Source organism: Zingiber officinale, chromosome 4B (assembly GCF_018446385.1).
Source record: "Zingiber officinale cultivar Zhangliang chromosome 4B, Zo_v1.1, whole genome shotgun sequence".
NCBI lineage: Eukaryota > Viridiplantae > Streptophyta > Magnoliopsida > Zingiberales > Zingiberaceae > Zingiber > Zingiber officinale.
In genome coordinates, this window is record NC_055993.1 from 90,389,072 (window position 1) to 90,412,754 (window position 23,683).

The 23,683-nt window shown below is 43.1% G+C and overlaps 1 protein-coding gene across 1 annotated transcript; it reads right to left on the reverse strand.

The window, feature by feature from the left end:
• Positions 1–1,153: 1,153 nt before the first annotated feature.
• Positions 1,154–4,889, reverse strand: LOC121977716. The gene is made up of 6 exons (XM_042530160.1): positions 4,161–4,889; positions 2,778–3,964; positions 2,640–2,694; positions 2,173–2,561; positions 1,475–1,572; positions 1,154–1,386 (listed from the first exon to the last, which is right to left on the reverse strand). Exons 1-6 carry the CDS (start codon positions 4,783–4,785, stop codon positions 1,326–1,328), a joined length of 2,415 nt encoding a protein of 804 aa, XP_042386094.1. The 5' UTR covers positions 4,786–4,889; the 3' UTR covers positions 1,154–1,325.
• Positions 4,890–23,683: the final 18,794 nt, after the last annotated feature.

The window sequence follows — 23,683 nt, forward strand, 5'->3', positions numbered from 1 at the left end:
CCCTCGTCCTAACCCCTGCCAACCCTGAACGGATTGAACAAAATGAAAATTGAACCCATTGTTCAGGCTCTCTTCCTTTTCTCTCATGCCACAACTGTGTCCTTTCTGTTGAAAACCGAACAAAACGGAGAGACACTTGGCTTTGGGCGTCACGTCATGAATGATTTTGTTCATCCACCTTCACTCGAGACACAGAATTATTGAAGACATTTTTTTGCAGCATGTCAAATGGCAAATCAAAATTAATAACGCCTAAAGCTAAAAGGTTCCTTCATCATTCACAGGAGCCGAAGAAGCACAGTTCAGAATCCTTCGCCCCAGATGAGGAGAAATGGAGTGCATCCAAAACCACAACAAAACCCCCCTCTCGTGACGGTCTCCGTACCTCTGCAATCACTGCCAAAATATTAATGTCACATACGAAAAGTCAACAGTGCAGAAGCATAGATTAGATTAATCATGCAAAGAGAGGCCAAATACGAGCACACCTCCCACAGTGAAATCAGCGAGGGACCAATTGATCTCCCAGATCTTCCAAAACCTTGGAAAACTACAAGACTCAGAGAAAGAGACAAACAAAAAGATGAGCCATGGCATGGTTGTCATAGTAAGTGTTTCTCATTTGTGAGAGGTTAATGTGACTTTAGCAGGATGTACCAAACAATATGTGTTTGAACTTGAGCCCTTGGAGCAAAGCCCGAAGCTATTTTGTGTGTCCTCTTCCTCAAAGGAACTATCACCCTTTGGCTTTATCTTTTGGCCACTCCAATGTCTTCACCAAGTTAATGAGCATTGCATTTATGAGTACAGGTCAAGAACATCTCCTGCTTATTTATTATAATTGCACAAGTTAAGAAGTTAGGGACAAAATTTGAAGACAGGGTTGCTGAACTGTTCACTGTAAACAGGTGGATAAGCACAAGAAAGAAATTATTATCCCTTTTAATTCTAGTGAATCCGATGATGATCGGTGACACTAATGGAAGCCAGTAATTACTTATCGGATTTCAGAATCAACATGCTGCCAAAAATATACTCATAAATTTTATTACAAACAACTTATCAAATTACAACAATCTGAAAGCAACTCGAGCTCATCGAGCATGGTATGAATATCTGTCAAACAGAATTTGTCAAATATAGAGGTCTTTTGTGCAAAGAATTCCGGGATTGAGTGTTTTTTCTAGTCTATTGCCGTTTGGGGCTTTCATTTTGATACTAACCAGCCATCTCGTGCTCGCTTTCAGGTGCTGTGGATGGCGATGGTGGTTGCTGTTTGAAAACTTTGACATGGCAGAGCTTGCCGCCAACCTCATCAGCAAATGTTATTCTCCTCCTTTTCTGAGTGCCGTTGGCAGTAACAGTTGATTTGTTTTCTGTCGATCTCTGCAGTTAACACAAAATGGTATCATGTATCAAGTTTGAGGTGTTTTGGATTTGTTGTTATGAGAAGAGAAAAAATTTGAAGTTTTACATTATTTTACAGAAACGAATGCAGTCCTTTTTTATTATAGATAACCATTTCTTAGTGGTCCTTTCGAGTTCAGAAACATCTTCAGCAGCTACCTTTATCTGTCAAATTTACAGATGAACAGTATTATCAGATCAAGCCATAGTGTTAACTGTATAACATTGGCAGGGAAAAGAGCTTGCAGTAGGTTGGTAAAACAATTATGGAACAAGTTAATACCATGAAACAAGAAAGGTAAGCTGGATCAGACATAAGCACCTCATGGAAGAATGAAAGGATAACTATGATCCTAAGTGAATAAAAGTTAGTAGTTTCTTTAAAGTTGAAAACAACCTGGATCCAGAAGAATGTTTCGACATAACGTTCAAGTTCTTCATTTTTGCTAGTCCTACATCAAGAAATTATGGTAGGAAAAAAAGAGTTGACCACAATAGATAAAGATGGGAGAATTCCAGTGAAGAAATGAAGTTTGCGTCTAGGCCTTGTTTTTTTAAGTTAGGTTTATTCTTCCTTTTTCTTTCTCCAATTTACAGGGACTCCCATCCTCTCCCTTCTACTTTGCTATCCTAGTAGCTTATCCTACTGTTTCATTGCCTTCCCTTGCGTTAATAATTGCCAAACATGCTCAGGCAGTGTAAATGTTGCGAAATTGTAAAAACAGATTGTTTCTTATAAATGGAATGCAGATGAAATGACTGTACCTCTTCAGAAGTAAATGATTCATCTAGGGAAGATTGTGCTTGCAAAGTGACATTTGTTTCGACAATGGTCTTCATGGTATTCAATTTCTTCAAGAGCTGTGTAGCAATTCTCTCTATGTCATGCATCTGCTGCTGTGAAAATTCAATAACCTTCTCCATATGCATGTCGGATGTCGAATGCATCATGCAAGAAGGCATCTTTCCAGAAATTTCCTGGAACTTGAGAGTTCTTTTCCCAATTGGAGTGCCATTTGAACAATCCCAATGCTTCTTATATGTATGATCATGGTCCATAAGCAATTGAGCTTCCTTCTTACTTGGAATGCATGAGGGTTTCATCACATTGGCCCATTTGTCTAATGACAGCCTCTTACGTTTTTCTGGTGAATCTGTCATCCAAATGAACAGTGGTCAGCGAAAATGAGAACAAGGAAACAAACTCAAACACACGCCAAAATAATACCTACCAGTTAATTGACTCAAAACTTGACAAAGCTTTTCCTGAGAGGTTGGAGAAAGTGTCTGCTACACAGCAAAGGATAAAATGTAAGCTTCTATTATTTAGATGGTGAGAAAAATTCAAATGCAAAAAGAAATAACCAAACCTTCCTATATGATAACAACTTTATTGGACTATGGTCTTCGAACATCTCTTCAGCACATTCCGGTTGTTCATTCCTTGTTTCATCCACAAGAGATATTGAACTCATAGTTTCTTGATTTGAAGTTGCAACAAACTTTTCCCGAACTGCATAATTTATGTTGTCTGTATTCTTCACTGAATTATTATTGGTGTATTGCAGAACACTGCTTGGATTGACAGACAGAGGAGCTGCTGCAAGAGATTGTACATTAAATTTGGCCAATCCATCTGAAATAGTTAAACTAGAAACTTGCGAAGAGAAATCAGTTCTTTTCTCTGCTTGCTCTTTCAAACTGTTTTCCACTTCACAGAAAGATTCCGCCTTAGTCAAACTTTCAACCGCACTACATAACTTTTTCACTGCAATGGAACACGTCTGTGAGAAGGGTACAGGTTGCAGTAAATTTGCAGTTGATGCATCATTAATTAAATCACAGCATGGATTTTCTTCCCCACGCAAAAATATTTCTGCCAATCCATATACTTCTTTGCATCCTAGGTTATGATTGTTGGTCACATCTTTCACCTGAATATACGTTGACTTACTAGGAGAATTATTCTCTTCCACTTGAATCCCATGAGTAATTTCATCCAGCAAGGACGTCCTTTGATTCTCATTTTCACTCCTGTTAGCAAGATGAGTCTCCACTGGAGCAGAGATGGCCTCCTCATTGCAACAATCAGGAGAAACTCTCATGTCTTCTGAAACTAATGGAATATCATTCTGGTTTGGCAATGAACTAATATGTTCTTTGTCAATATCATGAATGCTCATACTGTTTTCAGGTTCACTATCGTCTGTGGATTCTCCACCGGCTTGATATAATCGAGATTTACTAGGCATGGGAGGAAGCTGTTTCTTTTCAGAAACATCATCATTAGGTATATCCCGTGGAAGTTCAAAAGATTCCACAGGAACACCATGACTTTCAGGGAAACTAACTGTCAGGCATTTGCTATTACTAGTGTTTCTGAGTATTGAGTTTGGAGACTGCTGGACAACAGAAGCTAATTGATAGTCTTTCTGAAACGAACCAATTGTTGAGGTAGCAGAGACAGAATGATAATCTTCAGTTTTACTATGAGATTCAGCGCCAACAGGATCTTCCTTTAAAACAATGGGTGAACCATTTTTCCAGAAGTGTGTCCCTGCAATACCCCAAAATTGTCTTGAGAAACACTATCTAAAATTGGACAGAATTTTTTTCTTCAAAAAGGAACTAGTTAACATTGCCATGCATAGAATTTGTCATCTGGGTTGACAGTGATTTTGAGTTTCAGTATCTAAAGGTAAAAAATAAAAATTAAATTATCAAGTATGGTGTTAGGGTTTCAGGAGATTCACCTCCGGTTGTTTTCAAGTCTTGATGTATGGTGTCCTCTGAATCTTTCACTTTGTTTACCGTGTCATCTTTTACAGCAAGTAAAAAACCTTGTTTGATATCTGCGAGTTGATATGATAAAGAGGTCGAAACCAAAGGATCCAAAGACACTGATGCAGATTTTCTTCGCTTATTGTGTGCCATAGATCCTTTTAAATGTCTTTGCTTCAACTTAATAATAGGTTCCTCGAGATCAGGCTCTTCTTGTTCTACAGATTGATCATTATTTGAGTAATCATCATGGACAACTTCTAGAGGAGAAACAGCTTTTGGGAACTTCTGTGTCTTATTTCTGCACCTTTTGCGCAGATCCTTCAAAGGAATGTCAATTTGATCATCAAAGGTACCATGAGGATAAGATTTGTCTTGTTCGCCTGATTTGCATGAAAATGTTTCATCTTCTTTTTCCACCATCTCGATTTTTATCCGCTTAGTAAGACCAGGACCAGCCTTGTTAACGTGTTGCTGAATATCTGTAGATCCATCCTCTCTTCTAACATCCGACTCATATACTTCACGCAATAATTTGAGTCTGGAAGATCGTCTTGTGGGCTGCACATTGTGATGTCTAGACTCTGAGTCCCTCATCGTTGAAGGGACACAAGTGAATCTTTGTAAGTTGCAATTAAAACGCCTGGGCAAAAAAGATCAATTTCTTCTTCAACTCCCCAGGTCCACTTGGTTCTTACCAAGATTATTCCTGTTTAATCGAAAATATAGGATTCATCCCTCAGAGAACATAGCTAACAGAACAAGCAGAGAACATAGTTAACGTTATGACATATGTTCTATGTATTTGATATGCAAACAGGGGAAAAAATTGCAATTTTCTGAGTCCAAATTAGAATAACGCAAACATTAAGAAACGAGCAACTAGATTTTCCTCCAAATCAGTTGTCATTCAAAAGGGGGGGGGGGGGAAAAACTTTGGCTTAGAGCAAATAGAGCGGTAGAACAACTGCCAACTGAGTTTTCCGAATCATGGAATTTTTATAAAAAATAAATAAATGGGAAGTCCCATGGTGATTAAACATCGCAAACACGGTAAATGTATTTCGACTATATATCAAACAGAAATGCAAACTCTACGTGTAGATAAACCTCAAGAAAACCCTGATACCGGGAGGAAGAAAAGGGAGTCTAACCTGGGCGGAAGCGCCCCTTTTGCCTGATAGGAAGAGTGGAAGAGGTGAAGACGGACTCCTAGCTGTGCATTATCGATCGCCAGATCGCAGCGCAGCGCAGCGCAGCGGGAACGTAGAGAGAGAGAGAGAGAGAGAGAGAGAGCGGAGGGATGATTTGGATTGGGTTGATTAATAGAACGGAACAAAAAATTTCGCGCCGGAATTTGGCGCGTAACGGACGGAAACGTCCTTGAACACGGACGCTTCTCTCGTCAAACCCTACAATTCGAATATTCGATTAGCAGTGGGCACTGAGAGGGCGGTCTAACCAATCCGATCCGGTTGGAACATTGCCTGACTCCATTGAGCCGGACCGAATCCATAATGCCATCACTCAATATATTTGCCCAAAAGGGAAATAATACACTTTTGTTAACAAAAAAAGGAAATAAAATTACAAATATAATTCATATAAAATAATTAATGTTTAAAAAATTCATTTAAAAAGCATCATATTTTTTTAAAAAACATGGAGTTTAATTTTATTTTTTTTTACTGAACTGAAATTATTAAATCATATATAATAGTTTTAAAATTATTAACTCATATATCTATTTGAGCACGGATTCTCTAAACGATAAAGTATAGTTCAAATGATAAATCACTCGATTTATTAGTGGAATCCTTTGAACCCCATCTGTTATACAAATGAGATCCAAGGGATCCCACCTATGAGCTACCTCTGGTCCAGGAATGGACCAAGGGGTACAGGTCCAAAGGATCCTGTCCATCTTTATTTCTCATTTCATTCTTATCAGTTGATTAATTTTTTAGATCAATCGAATCAATCTCGCTCTGTGTCAAAAACGTTAAAATTTTGAATAAATCAGTCGACTGATTTGCGAACTTTTTTTAAAAAAATAATTTTAGATAAAATTAGTTGATGGATCAAATGGCTTCGAATTGACATGAAAGTAGTTCATATGTATTTTACTATCTCTCGTGATTATATTCATGTCCTCAAATGTCATACACCAATCGATTTTGTTCAAAATCTGATGATGGACCAAATAACCTCGGATTAACATAAAATTAGTTTATATATATTTGTCTACCTCTCCTGATTATATCTGATCCGGTGATGACATAGGGGGGCCTACCACCGAGGAGGTTCAACGTTCGGATGGTCGTCAAAGTCAAAGGCGCGTCGGCTAAGAGACTAGCCGGACCAAAGTCCCCATTGGCCGAGCGGCAGGAGGAGTTTGTGGCGGTGAGGCCGAGCCCGCAACCTGATCAGCCTAAAGAATTCAAAGAAGGCGGGCCGAATCTAAGGTGGGCCGGGGAAAGAGATACTCATGCCGATCAGAATAGAGATACCCGTCGAAGACCAAAGAGTGAACTGGCCGGATAGACCCAAGGAAGTGACAGCAGATTAACGGCTGACATTTAAGAAGGGAAATATGTCTTAACATCCTTTTGGGAGTCGATGTCGTCGGCTGACGGCGCGAATGGACAGGAAATCGTACGTAAGAAGATTGTGTCGCCTTGGCATAAATGTGTCCGCCCCGTTAAGGTAAGGTGTCAGGGATCCTTTCCCGATGTTAGCTATTGAGGAAAGCTTAGGAAGTCACGTCCGCCTGGGAAGTGTGTAGTCAACCCATCGAAGCTCTATATAAGAAGAGGAGTAGTCACCCGCGGAGGTACGCGCAGATACGTCTCTGAGCACCACCATTCACTTCTTCATTTCTCTTCTTGCCGTTGTGTGACTTGAGCGTCGGAGGGCTATCGCCGAGAACTCTTTCCCGGCTTGGCACTAACGACTTGTGATTGCAGGAGCGAGGCGTTTCCACCGCACACGGAGATCCACATCAGCGGTATTTCCCGGCAGCCGTTCACTTAGCTTCGGGGCAAGATCAAATTGGCGTCGTCTGTGGGAAATCAACTTGAACCCAGAAGCAGAGGATGGAAGACGTCGGACGATCAACGACCGTAACGCTGACGACAGAAGAGTTGGAAAGGTTAATCCAAGCCGGAATAGCAAAAGCAATGGAACAGCAGCAGCAGCGAATGTTAGCCAATCGGCCAGCACAAGAGCCAGCCATCTCAAGATCCTGCCAGCCTGGAGATCCTGGGCGCATGGCTGAACCTATAATCCAGCCAGTCAGAGGCAAAAGATCAGAGACGACTGGGCCAGCGCCAAACGCACCAATTCCTTTTCACCGAGCGTTGTTTAGGACACCCTCAGAGGAGGGCGGAGCCCGACGAGACCGAGGTTCCTCGTCAGATGAGGCGCCTGAGAGGGATGCAAGGAAGGGAAAAGCGCCGTGAGACGAGGATTCGCCCGAGCGGATCAACGGGCAGTTCTCGCGAGGTATCATGGAAGATCCCTTACCTCGCCATTACACCCCATTGGCAATTGGGGAATACAATGGGAGCACCGATCCAGATGATCACTTGGCCAAGTTCAACAACGCGGCCACTCTCCACCAGTACACCAATGGAGTGAAGTGCAGGGTATTCTTGACAACACTTTCAGGACCGGCTCAACGGTGGTTCACCAGGTTACCGACCGGCTCCATACGTAGCTTCAAGGATTTCCGGGCCCTTTCCTGCACCACTTAGCAAGTAGCCGTCGGCATCAGAAAACAAGCGTCAACTTGTTTTCACTAAAGCAAGGTCCTCGAGAAGCGCTCAGGGCGTACATCCAGCGATTTAACCAGATGACGATGGACATACCAGTAGTTTCATCGGAAGTACTGGTAAACGCTTTCACTTAAGGGCTCGTGGAAGGTGAGTTTTTCCGATCCCTCATTCGTAGGCCTCCGAAGGATTTAGCTCATCTTCAAAGGAAGGCCACGGAATACATCAATGTGGAAGAGACACAAGCAGCCCGAAGGAAAGAGGGGCTAACCGACCCTCAACAGGCGCCCGATCGGAGGAGACCAAGCAACCACCAGCCTCCGACCGGTCCCAAGGCCACGGGGTTGCAACCGTATCCCGAGCCAAGGACACATGCAGTCCATATGGAGGTCGCCCAACTCAAGAAGGGCAAAAAGTGGACCCCGATGTTCTGTAAGTTCCATCAATCAGGGACGCACAACACGTGGGAGTGCCGAGGCGACCCTAATGTACATTGGCCCGCGCCCAAGGAGTATAGACGCCGATCGCCCACGCTGGACCGACATCCTGAGCCCCGAATTGATCGAAAAGTCGAGGGTTTACGGGCTCAGGAGCCGCGGGAGCATTGTCCCCGAGAAAGAAGCCCTGCCCAAGCCTCAGCCGATCAGAACAGACATTCAGCACGAGAAGAGGAGAACAGCAGGAACGCTTCCCGTGGAGAGATTGGGATGATCTCGGGTGGCCCGACCGGGGGAGATTCCAACCGAGCTCGGAAGGGCCACGCACGGTAGCTAACCATCTACGCTGTAGGATGCAGCAAGGAAAAAGCAGAGGGACCCGAGATAAGCTTCGGACCTAAGGACTTGGAGGGGGTCGAAATCCCTCATGATGATGCGCTGATCATCAAGGCGGTGATCGCAAACTACACCATCCGCCGGACTTTAATCGACACAGGAAGTTCGGTAAACATTATTTTTAAACAAGCATTCGATTTATTGCAGATTGATAGGGTTGAGCTACTCCCCATGGCAAGACCACTGTACGACTTCACTGGTAATGAAGTCTCGCCAATCGGTCAGACAAGATTGGCCGTCTCACTCGGAGAGGAGCCCCTGGTTAGGACGCACACCACGAACTTCATTGTGGTAGATGCGCCCTCGGCGTACAACGTGATATTGGGCCGACCAGCTCTCAATGAATTTTGAGCTGTGGTATCGACCTACTTCCAGAAGATTAAATTCCCAGTGGGGAATTTGGTAGGCGAAGTGCGAGGGGACCAGGTGGCAGCCCGGCGGTGTTATGTGGAGATGGTCAAGGCGGACGCTAAGGCTGCCAAGTGCCCCCGATTGGAAGTAAACGCCATCAGAGAGAAGTTGCCCTCATTGATATACGACAATAAGGAGGAGATGCAGATACATCCGAGTCGATCGGAAGCTACCACCTTCGTAGCATCCGATCTAACCAGCCCGCAAAAGGAGGAGCTAGTCGCCTGCCTTCAAAGGAACCACGATGTGTTTGCCTGGTCGACACACGAACTGCCTGGCGTCGATCCAAGTGTGGCGTTGCATGAACTACACGTTCGGCCAGACGCCCGACCGGTCAAGCAAAGGAAGCGTGACTTTAGCGCTGAGCAAGATTTGATTATCCGAGCTGAGGTAGAGAAGTTACTGGAGGCCGGACACATCAAGGAAATTCAGTTTCCGACCTGGCTCGCCAACGTAGTGTTGGTTTTCAAGCCAGGTAATAAATGACGGGTGTGCATCGATTTCAGGGATTTAAACAAGGCCTGTCCCAAGGACTCCTACCCGCTACCCAGGATAGACCAGATGGTGGATTCGACAGTCAGATATGAGCTGATTTGCATGCTTGATGCCTATCAAGGCTATCATCAAGTGCCACTCGCGCGCGAAGACCAGGAGAAAGTCAGTTTCGTAATGGCCGACGGGACGTACTGTTACAAGGTCATACCGTTTGGATTAAAGAACGCAGGCGCCACTTATCAGAGAATGATGAACAAGGTATTCCGAAAGCAGATCGGACGGAATTTGGAGGTATATGTCGACGACATACTCATTAAGTCACTCCGATCTGTTGACCTGTGTGCAGATGTGGAAGAAACGTACCAAACGCTGCGAAAGTACGGGATCAAGCTAAACCCAGCCAAGTGTCTGTTCGGCGCTAAAGGTGGACGGTTTCTGGGATACATAGTCACCGAGCGGGGAATCGAAGCGAACCTGAGCAAAGTAAGAGCTCTCCAAGACATGGCACCACCTCGCAACCTGAAGGAGGTACAAAGGCTGACTGGGAGAATCACGGCCCTATCAGGGTTCATATCAAAATCGGCTGACCGGAGCCTGACATTCTTCAAGATTTTAAGGTGAACGACCAAATTCCAGTGGGATGGCAAATGTGACAAGGCGTTCGAAGAACTCAAGCAATATCTTAGCTCCTTACCCATCCTAGCCAAGCCAGCTGTGGGAGAGCCGCTTTTAATTTATTTATCGTCCACCAAGCATGCCATCGGTTCAGCGTTAATCACTGAGAAAGAAGGGAGTCAGCAAGCGGTGTATTTTTTAAGCCACATATTGAAAGATGCTGAGTTACGCTATATAGGGCTCGAGAAGCTTGCTTACGCTCTGGTCCTCGCTGCCCGGAGGCTTCAGCCTTATTTCTTGGCTCACCCCATAATCGTGATGACTAATAGCACCTTGGGTCGAGTCCTGCTTAACCCTGAAGCATCCGGCCAGTTAATCAAATGGACCACGGAGCTCAGCGAGTTCGACATACAATACCGACCTCGGTCGGCTATCAAAGCACAGGCGTTGGCAGATTTCATTACAGAAGTACCAGACCCTGAGCCTGAATCCCCATGGAGGGTATACGTTGACGGCTCACCCGCCCGACCGGGTAGTTGTAACGACCCGTCCCTCTTGGCCCATTTGGCGGCCCATTTGGCGACCTCTCATGTCGTCGACCGTCGGCCCTTATGTTGATCTCACTTGGTTACCAGGATTCATAAACTCTAATACTTAAGCCTGGAGGTTTAGAGTTCGAATCCTGGGGGAGGCAAAAATCCACTGACTAGGGGTGGAAAGTCCTAGTGAGTAACGGCACGGCCAAGAGTCGTCGGTCAACGACATTAGAGGTCGCCAAATGAGCCGACGACATAAGAGCCGACGGTCGACGACATGAGAGGTCGCCAAATGGGCCAAGAGGGCCGGGTCGTTACAATAAAAAGGCGCCTTTTTATTGTAACGACCGGGCCCTTTGGCCTCTTGGTCGGCCCTTGTGGTGGCCCAACTGGCGGCCCTTATGTCATTACTCACTAGGACTTTCCACCCCTGGCAGTGAATTTTTGCCTCCCCCAGGATTCGAACTCTAAACCTCCAAGCTTAAGTATTAGAGTTTATGAATCCTGGTAACCAAGTGAGATTATCTCATTTGGTTACCAGGATTCATAAACTCTAATACTTGAGCCTGGAGGTTTAGAGTTCGAATCCTGGGGGAGGCAAAAATCCACTGCCAGGGGTGGAAAGTCCTAGTGAGTAACGGCACAGCCAAGGGTCGTCAGTCGACGACATGAGAGGTCGCCAAATGGGCCGACGACATGAGAGGTCGTCAAATGGGCCGACGACATAAGGGCCGACGGTCGACGACCCGAGGGTCTCTAAATGGGCCGCCAAATGGGCCAAAAAGGTCGGGTCGTTACAATAAAAAGTACAGTTGCCGGGCCCAAGAAAAAGTTGATTATTATTTTGAAGTATTATAAGTATAAGTTTTTGAACAAACAAAATGAGTTTCACATAAGTATAAAGGTATAAAAGAATAAGTTTAGAACAAATGAAATAAGGTTCATATAGTTCTAAAAATCAGTAAGTTTAGTTCTTTATTCTACCGTGTTTATCTAGTAGATGAGTAGTTTTTCATGTTCACCTATTAGATGAGCAGCATGATTAGCTATTAGAATTATATGGGTAGATTCCTTATCTTTTCTTTGCTATTAGTTTGACATGAGCAGTTATGTTTATGCTTTATTTCTTTTTAGAGCATATAGTTTCTAGTTCTTTTCTATATACATGCATATTCGTGTTTTTGTGAGTTAGATAGCGCTTACTAAGTAAATTTTGCTTATAGATTGCACTTCCTCTTACTGCAGATACAGGAAAGGAAAAGATATAGAAAGGAAGGCGACAAGGAGGTGTTCAAAGGATGTGTGATGCCAGGACTATGGAAACCTTGGGACTAGGAAAGAAGTTTTATTTTAGTTTCTATCATCTTTTGCTATGTTAGAAGTATTTGAGATAGTACATGACATTTTGATGTGATTAGGACATAGTAGATGAATTGTGATATGGTGTGATGAGTTGTGGTATTATTTTCTTCATTTTGGATTTATTATACTGCGTGGTTGATTGATATGTATTCCAGCCGCTTGTGGCTGAGTATACATTGCATGTATTGTTGAATATGGTCACCGGTACAGGGGAGACTCTGCCGAAATTTTTCGGTAGGGTTTCCATGTGATTTTTAATCATACCGGTTAAGTAGAGTTAGTAGTTAAGTAACGGTCATCCTTAGAGAATAGTAGTAATAAGAAGGGTGGTCGTTACAGTTGGTATCAGAGCAGCTCCCATTCTCCAGCATTACACATCAGCACCAACCTTGCCGTCTTCAAGTAAGAAAGTATTTAATTTTCTTTTATGCTTTCTTTATTATTTGCAGTATAGAGTATCTGCTAATATGTGCTTAGGAAAGAAGAAAATTCATGTTTTAATTTTCTATGTTTTGATACATATGCTTAAAAAGAATAGAGACAATTTTAGTTTTGTTTCTCTCTTATATTCATATATACATAAGTATGTTTAGAAAGGATAGAGAAGATATCAGATATTATTCTTGGCATAACTAGATGTTAAGATAGAGGACAAGACAGTGGGGAGTCAGAAGCCCCAGTTAAGTAATTAGAACTAGAAGGACAATGATAACAAGAAAGACCCAAGCAGGAAAACGTTAGGGTAGTTTGTGAATATCCAGAGATATTTCTAGAAGAGCTACTTGGACTATCTCCCAACAGACAAGTAGAGTTTGAAATTGAGTTATTTCCTGATACCAGTTCAATTTCAAAAGCTCTGTATCGAATTTTTCTAGCAGAGCTAAGAGAGTTACAAGAACAATTTTAAGAGTTATTTGACAAGGGTTTCATTCGCCCTAGTTATTCACCCCGGAGAGTTCCAGAGTTGTTCGTTAAGGAGAAAGACGGATCTATGCGGATGTGCATAGATTTTAGAGCGCTGAGCAAAGTAGCAGTTAAGGACAAGTACCCTCTTCCCAGAATAGATGATCTATTGGATCAGCTAAAGAGGGCAATAATGTTCTCTAAAACAGACCTGCGTTTTGGGGAACCATCAGTAGAAAGTGAAAGGAAGTGATGCACCCAGAACAGTTTCCAGGACCAGAAATGGACACTACGAATTTGTAGTCATGTCATTTGGTGTGACTAATGCACCTATGTTCTTCAGAGACCTTATAATAAGCCTTCCAAGAACCACTAATGGGTACGATTCGATATGAATGATGGAGGACCGAGAAGTTAAGAGACTAAGGAACAAAGAGTACCATTAGTGAAAGTTATTTGGAACCAGAAGCACGAGGAAATTATTTAGGAGCGTAAGGACAGTATGAGACAGAGAGATCTAGAATTATTCTAAGTTCGAGGACGAACTTTTTATAAGGTATGGGGAATTGTAAAAACATAAATCAAAGGAAAGCAAACTGAGCTCTCTAAGCATGCTACAACAGATATGAATCAAGAAAACTGAATTTGATTTCTTTAAGCCAACTCTAAAATAAAACTGCTCATGTTAAACTGATCATGCTTAATTATTAGCAAATAAAACTAATACTATGTACTCAGACCAAAGGTTGTTCATGCCCTCTAAATAACACAAATGAAACTGCTCAAACGCCTAAGGTGGCCAAGGGTAACTAAAACTGGAATGCTACATTTAGGTTGTTGATTATGCCACAACTCTCTAATTTATACTAGCACAATTTGAAAAGCATTGACAACCAAAGATGAAGCATCAACTTCATTTTTGCTGTAAAATTAAAACAAACTTAAATAACACCTTCACAGCTTAGCCCTTATTGTAAAGCAACCCAAAATTTCCAATTATGCTTTATCCGATTGGTAAGGAACAATTCAAGGTTTTAATTGCTTCATGAAAACCACATTAGAAAGTTTAGTTTCTTGTTATTTGAAGCATGCAATAGTAGTTTTATTTGTTTCTTGCTATTATATTATTCAGCATGTTTAGCTTTATTTGTTTTCAACATGCAGTTATAGTTTTATTTTTGTGAGTTGCTTCTCACCTGCAGTAGGAGTAGTTCCGAGCTTCGATTTGTTCTCCTTGTTTTCGGATTTGTTTGAAGTTCCTTATGTCTTTTGATTTTTTTGAAGCATGTTGTGAACTTGCTTGTGTGTTTACTGTCGTGTACTTCAAAGAGGGGAACTAATGGTATGAATTAGGCATGTTTGTTCTTTTTGATATAGGGCAACTGATCTGGAACAGGGGAAGAGCTGTGGTTTCGGGTTGCTTGTAGTGGTTGCTGCTATGACCATTAAATCCGAATTTGCTAGTTTGATTATGGGATCATCTTATGGTTAAGTAATTCAGATTTGGGTTTGTGCCATGCAATGGGTGTGGATAACTCTTATATGGGAGTTCTGTTGGATTTTTAATGGCTTGGTTTCCTTGCTTTAGTTTTGTACAGCATTAGGATGAATAGAAAGGTAAGAGTAGTAAGTGTTTCTTGTTGTCTTGTTCTGGATTTCCTTCTTGAACAACATTAGGATGGCTTGGAATTAAAAGAGTAGTTTAAGGAATTATTTTGCATTGAGTTATGTTTTGGTTCCTTATATGCTTTAATGTTCATGCATCAATTTTTGATAGCAGCAGTATTCTTTTTACTAGATAACAATATTAAAGCCTTAATCAGAGTTAAAAGAGGTTGATGAGATGGTGATACTGTGCTCAGAATGCTCATGTTTCCTTTACAAGTTTTATCAGTTTTGGGTTGGTTTTAATAAGCAATGAACATAAGATAGCTTGATTAAATTTTGAGCTTGTAGTTAGATTTAAGTTTGAACAGTCCTTATAGTTAGTATTTCAGATAGAGATTTCCTGATTTAGATTTCTTTGTTATGCTACCATGAACCTCAATTTTAGATTTCTGTTAAGCATTAGTGCAGATTTATGTTTATTGTAGCATGCTAAAAGAAGTTTGATTTGCTTTCCTTTGCTTGAGTCTGTCGATACATGATTAAAGAATTCTGTTGTTTTATAAAAACTTTAGAATCTGCCTGTAGGTGGAAAAAAGAAAAAGAGTTCTAATAAATTCTTTGGAGGTTTATAAGAAGTTATAAGAAAGAGAGACCAAGGTCTTAATAGGATCCCTAATTTTAAGAATTGGGATCAGTAGCATATCAAGTGCTCAAATAAATGCCAAGGCATTTTATTATAAGAGAATTAAAGAATAACAAGTATAAGGAAGTAATAGTTAAAAAGAAAGTATTTTACTTTTAATGGCATGTACCGAACACAAGGTCCATTGGGTGGGCTCCTAGATCGCCCCTAGGCACAAGATCGCCTAGAAGTACCTTAGTAGTTTCGGGATTAGCTACCTCGATTCTTATTAAGGATGCACGCAAATTGGTACAATGCCGGGCCCAAGAAGGAAGTTGATTATTATTTTTAAGTATTAAAGTATAAGTTTTTAATCAAGAAGAACTTTATTATTGATTTGAAGTAATAAAGTATAAGTTTTGGAACAAATGAAACAAGTTTCACATATGCTTAGAATTCAGTAAGTTAAGTTCTTTATGCTAGTATGATAGTATAGATTTTCTATACATGCTTAGTATTTCAGCTAGTATGATTTCTTTATTGGTTTATGAGCATGATTAGCTATACATGTTTAGTATTTCAGTTAGTATGATTCCTTTGCTATTTATGAGCATGAGTAGTTTTGTATGTTAGCATTCAGTTTTAGCATGTTTTTATTTATGTACATGCATATCGAGTTTTTGTGAGTTGCTCACTCACCTGCAGTAAGAGTAGTTCCGACTTCGTTTTGATGTTTCCTTGTTTGTTTGAGTTTCTGCCATGAAGTTTTTTGGGTTTTGTTTGCTGTCGGGAGGTTAAAGGAAGAAAGGAAAGGATTAGTTAAGTTTCAGCAAGTGGGTTGATCCCTTCAGGTTTTGAAATTGGTTGGAACCTTGATATGCATGCTCGGTTCATGTGGAGTTTTATAGTTTCCAAATTCTGTTGTTGATTCTTTGTTGGTTTTCCTTGCTGCCGTGAACCCTAAAGAAAGAAGAAGAGGATTAGTTCAGTTTAAGCATGAAAGACAAATTCGAATTTAGGTTTTCTTTGTTACTTAATGGGCATGATCGGATGATATGTAACCCTGCAGATTTAGTTATTTGTTGTTAGACAATGGGCAGGAAATGATTCAGATTTTAGATTTCTTTTGCATAGCAGTTACAGATCCTTTGTTGAGTTATTGGAGCATGAAATGGTTAAAATTGGAGCATGCAGTTTAGTTGTATTGAGTAACACCTTAGTTTAGATTCTTCCTTGCTGAGACGAATAAGAACAACCTTGAAGTTTGCTATGTATTAGGATTGGTATAGTTTCTGTTCATTTCGTTAAATATGCAGTTTTAAACCCTTTGTGGCCAAGTAAACGGCAAATGAACAGTTAGGGATGTTTGTTGGATAAGTATAGTTGCTGGTGGAAGTGTAGCTTTGGGTTCATATTTTCTTGCTATTAGCAATACTGTGAACTGAGCTTTGCTTGAGTTGTATGATCAAACCGTGATCAGTTCTGTAGCTTGATAGAATTAACAGAAAGGTAAAGCATGATTAATCTGATTTCGTGAGGATTTGGAGACAATTTTATGATTTTTACGGGTTTTGGGATTTCTGGGAATTCATAGCTTGAACTTGATGAAGTCTTTCGTATTGGCAGATTTCCATGTTTCCTTTATATGTAAAGAATTATGGATTGAATTGGGTCACACAGTTGTGAGAAGTTGAGGATTGTTTCTTTAAACTTGCCGCCGTGAATTACAAAGGAAGAAAATAAAAGTATAAGCTTAGAACCAATAAAAACAAGATTTACATGGGTATGTAAATTCCAGAAAGTTTAGTTTGCTTTGGAGTTTGTTGTACAGTCTTCGTTTAAGATTAATGAGGTTTAAATTTGTATACATTCTATGTAATTAGAAGTTATATAGTATGCAGATTTTGTTAAGCTTAGTATGCAGATTTTAGATAAGCTTAATATGCAGATTTCTGTTTAAACTTGCATGCAGATTTTGTTTAAGCATTGCAGTGTTAGAATTTGTTTAAACATTTCAGTTTTGTAAAAAGCAATCTTTTATAAGAAAAGTATAAGAAAGATTAAGAAAAGAAAGAAAAAGGTCAAGGTCTTAAGTAGATCCCAAAGTCAAGACTTTAGGGATTTTGGCACACAATGTGCTAAAGAAAATGCCGAGGTATTATATAGAAGTATTAAAAGATAACAAGTATTTTACTTTTATCAGTGACACTGTATTGGACTCTCAGTTGTCCTTGGGTTGAGCTCCCATAGTCGTCCCTAGGTTTAGATAACCTAGTAGTAACGGCACGGCCGACGGTCGACGACCCTAGGGTCGCCAAATGGGCCGCCAAATGGGTCGGGTTGTTACAAAAGTAAAAGCAAGTACAGTTGCCGGGCCCAAGAAGAGTTGATTATTATTTTGAAGTATTATAAGTATAAGTTTTTGAACAAACAAAATGAGTTTCACATAAGTATAAAGGTATAAAAGAATAAGTTTAGAACAAATGAAATAAGGTTCATATAGTTCTAAAAATCAATAAGTTTAGTTCTTTATTCTACCGTGTTTATCTAGTAGATGAGTAGTTTTTCATGTTCACCTATTAGATGAGCAGCATGATTAACTATTAGAATTATATGGGTAGATTCCTTATCTTTTCTTTGCTATTAGTTTGACATGAGCAGTTATGTTTATGCTTTATTTCTTTTTAGAGCATATAGTTTTTAGTTTTTTTCTGTATACATGCATATTCATGTTTTTGTGAGTTAGATAGCGCTTACTAAGTAAATTTTGCTTATAGATTGCACTTCCTCTTACTGCAGATACAGGAAAGGAAAAGATATGGAAAGGAAGGCGACAAGGAGGTGTTCAAAGGATGTGTGATGCCAGGACTATGGAAACCTTGGGACTAGGAAAGAAGTTTTATTTTAGTTTCTATTATCTTTTGCTATGTTAGAAGTATTTGAGATAGTACATGACATTTTGATGTGATTAGGACATAGTAGATGAATTGTGATATGGTGTGATGAGTTGTGGTATTATTTTCTTCATTTTGGATTTATTATACTGCGTGGTTGATTGATATGTGTTCCAGCCGCTTGTGGCTGAGTATATATTGCATGTATTGTTGAATATGGTCACCGGTACAGGGGAGACTCTGCCGAAATTTTTCGGTAGGGTTTCCATGTGATTTTTAATCATACCGGTTAAGTAGAGTTAGTAGTTAAGTAACGGTCATCCTTAGAGAATAGTAGTAATAAGAAGGGTGGTCATTACAGTAGTGGAGTAGGTATCCTGCTTATATCCCCGAAAGAAGACCGAATGCATCTGTCCATTCGATTGAACTACCGAGCCACCAACAACGAAGCTGAATACGAAGCTCTTATAGCTGGTCTTCAAGCCGCTCGGCAAGTCGGGGCCACCAAGGTACTCTTAGATTCGGATTCAAAGTTGGCAGCCCAGCAGCCGAATGGAACGTTGGAAATCAATAGTGCTCAGCTCAGATTATATGCGGATGCCTTTGAAAAGCTCAGGGCGAATTTCTAGGAGGTCGTTATTCACAAGATACCCCGATCAGAGAACCAAGCGGCGGATGAACTGCCAAAACTGGCTAGCGCAGTGACGCCGATCGTCGCCGGTTGTCCTATCGAGCAGGTCTCCCTAGTGGCGCACGTTGATCAGTCAGTAGAAATATCACTTCCGGAAGACTGGAGGGCACCCATCATTAGGTTCCTCCAATCTAGAACCTTACTAAGAGATCGCGAAGCCGAACGAATTTTGAGAAGGAGAGCCGCTCGATTCACTATGGTTGGCGAGCAATTGTATAAAAAAGCCTTCTCACGTCCACTGCTCAAGTGTGTGGGTACGGAGGACGCCAAATACATCCTTCAAGAGGTACATAAGGGCTCCTGCGGAGGACATCCGGGCGGACAATCGCTGGCGAGGAAAATTATCCTAGCAGGGTATTTTTTGCCAACACTCCAAAGAGATGCGAGCAAGGCAGTAGCTACTTGCTTGTCCTGCCAAAAATACAGTAATCTGACTCACCGACCAACCGCCGAGATGAAAACATCCACCGTTTCATGCTCATTCGACCAGTGGGGAATGGACATAGTCGGTCCTTTTCCTATGGCAACTGGTAAGAGAAAATTCCTGCTGGTGGCTGTTGATTATTTTTCAAAATGGGTGGAAGCCGAGCCACTGGCCAAAATAATCGAGAAGATGGTCAAAAAGTTCATCTGACAGCATATAATTTGTCGGTTCGGCATTCCTCGCCGGTTCATTACGGATAACGGGCGACAATTCGTTGGTCAAGAGCTCGGAGAATGGTGCAAAGGGTACGACATCGAACAACACTTCACTTCCGTGGTGTATCCTCAGAGCAATGGTCAAGCCGAAGTAGCCAATCGGGAGATCCTGCGAATTCTTCGGGTTCGACTCGATCACATGGGGGCAGCTGGGTAGATGAGCTACCCAGTGTGTTATGGGCGTTGCGGACGACTCCTAAGGAAGGAACTGACTTCACGCCGTTCTATTTAGTATATGGAGGAGAGGCGATCGTCCCAGTCGAAGTCGGGATTGAGTCCGATCGGGTGCTCCGCTACGACGAAGAAAACGGGGAAAGGTGACGGATGGAGCTCGACATGGTTGACGAAACACGCGACAAAGCGGCCGCCCGGCTAACAGCTTATAGACAAAGGATGCGGCAAAACTATAATCGCTGGGTTATCCCCAGATCTTTCCAGGTGGGCGACCTTGTCTGGAAAAGGGTCAAGCCGGTTGGGGACGTCAAAAAGCTTGAAGCTCCATGGACGGGTCCATTCAGAGTCTTAGAAAGACTACGGTCGGGTGCATACTACTTGGAGGACGCGGAAGGAAGGAGACTGGATAGACCATGGAGCGCAAATCACCTCCAACCTTACAGAACCGGATGAGAGGTGAGCGAATGAATTCATGTACACGTGCATGTATGTATGTTTCCTTGGACGCAGGAAGAAAACAATTGGATCTCTTCTAAACCCCTTCCTATCAAGCGCTTCATCGACAGTCGAGCGGCGACCTTAAACCCTCGCTTCATCGACGGTCGAGCGGCGACCTTAAACCCTCGCCTCATCGACGGTCGAGCGGCGACCTTAAACCCTCGCCTCATCGACTGTCGAGCGGCGACCTTAAACCCTCGCGTCATCGACGGTCGACTGGCGACCTTAAACCCTCGCTTCATCGACGGTCGAGCGGCGACCTTAAACCCTCGCCTCATCGACGGTCGAGCGGCGACCTTAAACCCTCGCGTCATCGACGGTCGAGCGGCGACCTTAAACCCTCGCTTCATCGACGGTCGAGCGGCGACCTTAAACCCTCGCTTCATCGACGGTCGAGCGGCGACCTTAAACCCTCGCGTCATCGACGGTCGAGCGGCGACCTTAAACCCTCGCGTCATCGACGGTCGAGCGGCGACCTTAAACCCTCGCGTCATCGACGGTCGAGCGGCGACCTTAAACTCTCGCGTCATCGACGGTCGAGCAGTGACCTTAAACTCTTGCCTCATCGACGGTCGAGCGGCGATCTTAAACCCTCGCGTCATCGACGGTCGAGCGGCGACCTTAAACCCTCGCGTCATCGACGGTCGAGCGGAGACTTTCAACTCTTGCGTGATCGATCGACAAGTAAAAGCAAGACAATCGCCTAAGTATATTCAAAGACGAGCAAAATATTGACGAAAATCATCATAGATAAGATAGAAACAAGTCACGTCATAAGAGTTTATGCCAACCGGATACCCACGGTGGCCGACTAATACAATCCAAAAAGTCACTTGGTGAATAAGGGGGCGTTCGAGGGTTCACTCCAAATAATCCAAAGCATCGTCGGGGATGGAGGCATTAAGCTGGTCACGATCAATCGTGGAGTTGGGTAGATCGGCAGGTAGATGCCCCTTTTTCTTGAGTTGGTTGAAAATGTTCTCCACGGCGCAGCCGAAGAGTCGGAGAGCGCGGTCGACGAACTTATTCACGAAAGTGTCGAACCGAATGTAAGCCACCTTCATCATTTCGAATCGGTTGGGCTCATTTTCTTTGTGGGTCTCCAAGGCCGACCGGGCGCTCTCTAGATCCGCCTTCACCATCGCAAGGTCGGCGTCCTTGTCGGACAGTTGGCTTCTCAAAGTGGCTTCCTCAGACTCGCGAGCCTGCCGCTCGAATAACAGCAGACCTTCAATATTTTTTAACTTATCTTCGGTTTGCTTTAATTTCTGCTCGAGAGCCCGGGCTTCCACATTCTTCTTCTCCAAATCCTCAACAGCCCTTTGCTTGCGGTTGGTGGCCAGGGTGATCTTGCCTTCAAAGGTGGATATCTCTTTCTTAAGTCGGTCAATGTACCCGACTTGCTCAACGCTCTTGCCTCGCTCGGCAGTCAGTAGTTCCTCGCTCTTAGCCAGGTCGGCCTACAGTTGAGCCACCTGGGTGTCATTTAAACCATGAGTGGTGCCCGGCTGGCCGGGGGCTTCCTGTAACTGTTTCAGCTCATCCTCCACAAAGGCGAGCCTCTGGCTCATAGCCAGGTCGTTCACCCAAAACTGTGGAAGTCAAAAGCAGAAGCAGAAGTGGGTCAGAAGCAAGGCTAAATTAATAAGTGCGGAAGTCAAAAGTGAAACTTACCCCGATGATCTGCTTAGTATAACTGTTTGCTAACACGCCAGGAGGGGCGGCGGCCGCCCGGGCGCGGGCATCTTCCCATATCTCCGTCAAGTGACCTTTGATGATAATTCGATGTTCAGTCTGATCAGTGGAGCCGCCCGACGCTGAAAGGTCTTCAGTAGGAAGGTGGAGCGTGGTCGTAACGTGTCTCCGACGAGTCATGGTCGGATGGGAAGAGACCGATCGGCCCGCGTGAGAGGAAGTGGGTATGGGTTGATGCTTGACCTCAAGATGCTGCCTTGAGCCAATAAGGGTGGCAGACTAACGGCAGGAGAGTCGACGAGAGGTCGGAAGGTGTGTGGTCGGACGAGACGTGGACGGCCTCCGACGATATCGGGCCAGAAACGCCAGTCTGATCGGCTACCCTTTCAACTGAAGACGCAGAGCAAGCAGCTTTTTTCGCCCGACGCCTTTTGCGTGCATTCTCGATCGGCGCCTCAGATTGTGAGCCCTCCTCCGGAACAAGTTGAGCCGCCGTAGGCTCTGCGATTGGCGCTTCCACCGCCGCTGAGCCGACCGGCACTACGTTTGACTCCCCTCCAGCTTCCTGAGTAAGCCCCTGATTGGGTATTAGCGGTTCGGGGAGATCTGATGGTCGAAACCCTCGCTCAGCTAAGACTTCAACCACTACCTTGTCAACATCGGCAGTGGTGAGCTTCGATTGTTCGATCAAGCGTGCCCTCATCATGATGTCAGCTGCAAAATAAAGAGAGAAATCAGTTAGATAAAGATGAAAAAGGTAAAGGGATTATGTACCTATGTTGACTGGCTTGGACGGGCTGATCGGACTAAGGCCAAAAAGTGTCAAAACTCCCTCCTCCAGCAACTTGTGAATGTTGAACTTCTGGCCAGCCAGTACCGAGACAACGAGGGTTGAGGACCTAGTGAAAGTTGCCAAGTGGTTTGGAAGGAAGGCCGATCGGGAAAGTGTACAAAGAAGAAGTATTCTCTCCAATGCTTATTAGAGGAAGGCATCCTATCAAAAAAGAGCAAGCCCGGTCGAGCTTGTAAGAGGAAAGTGCCTGGCTGATCGGATAGCTTGGGGTAATAAAAAAAGTGGAAGATCAAAGGGGTTAGAAGAATGTGATGTAGGCGGAATAAGATAATTACCCCGCATAAGAGGCGAAAGGAGTTGGGGACTAGCTGAGAAAGGGATAGACCGAAGTATCTACAAACATCAAGGATGAAGGGATGAAGAGGAAGCCGCAGACCGACAGTAAATTGGTCGTGGAAGAAGCAAACACAGCCGGCCGGCAGAGCGAAAGGACGATCGATGGCTAGTGGGACATGTATCTCGTAACCAGGAGGGAGTTCAAAGGTATTGGCTAGGGTTCGGGCATCATCCTCATCGAACCGCGACTCCATAGTCTCATACCAAGGACCCGAAGAAGAGGAAGGCTGCGATGTACTAGCCATGATAAAAGGGAGAGAACGAGAAGAGTCGAGAGGAAGTGCAAAAAGAAAAAGAAGGCAGAAGCAAGAACAGGAGCCCACCGGAAAATCACAAAGGACCGAGCAGTAAGGGGTTATAGAAGAAGACAATGGACTCACCCGGAATAGGAATGACAGGGAGCAGAAGGATTTGCTGAAGAACACGAGGGGTTCGCTGGAGAACACGGGGAAAATCACTAAAGAGCACGAACGAAGTCGCCGGAAACAAAAGCAAGA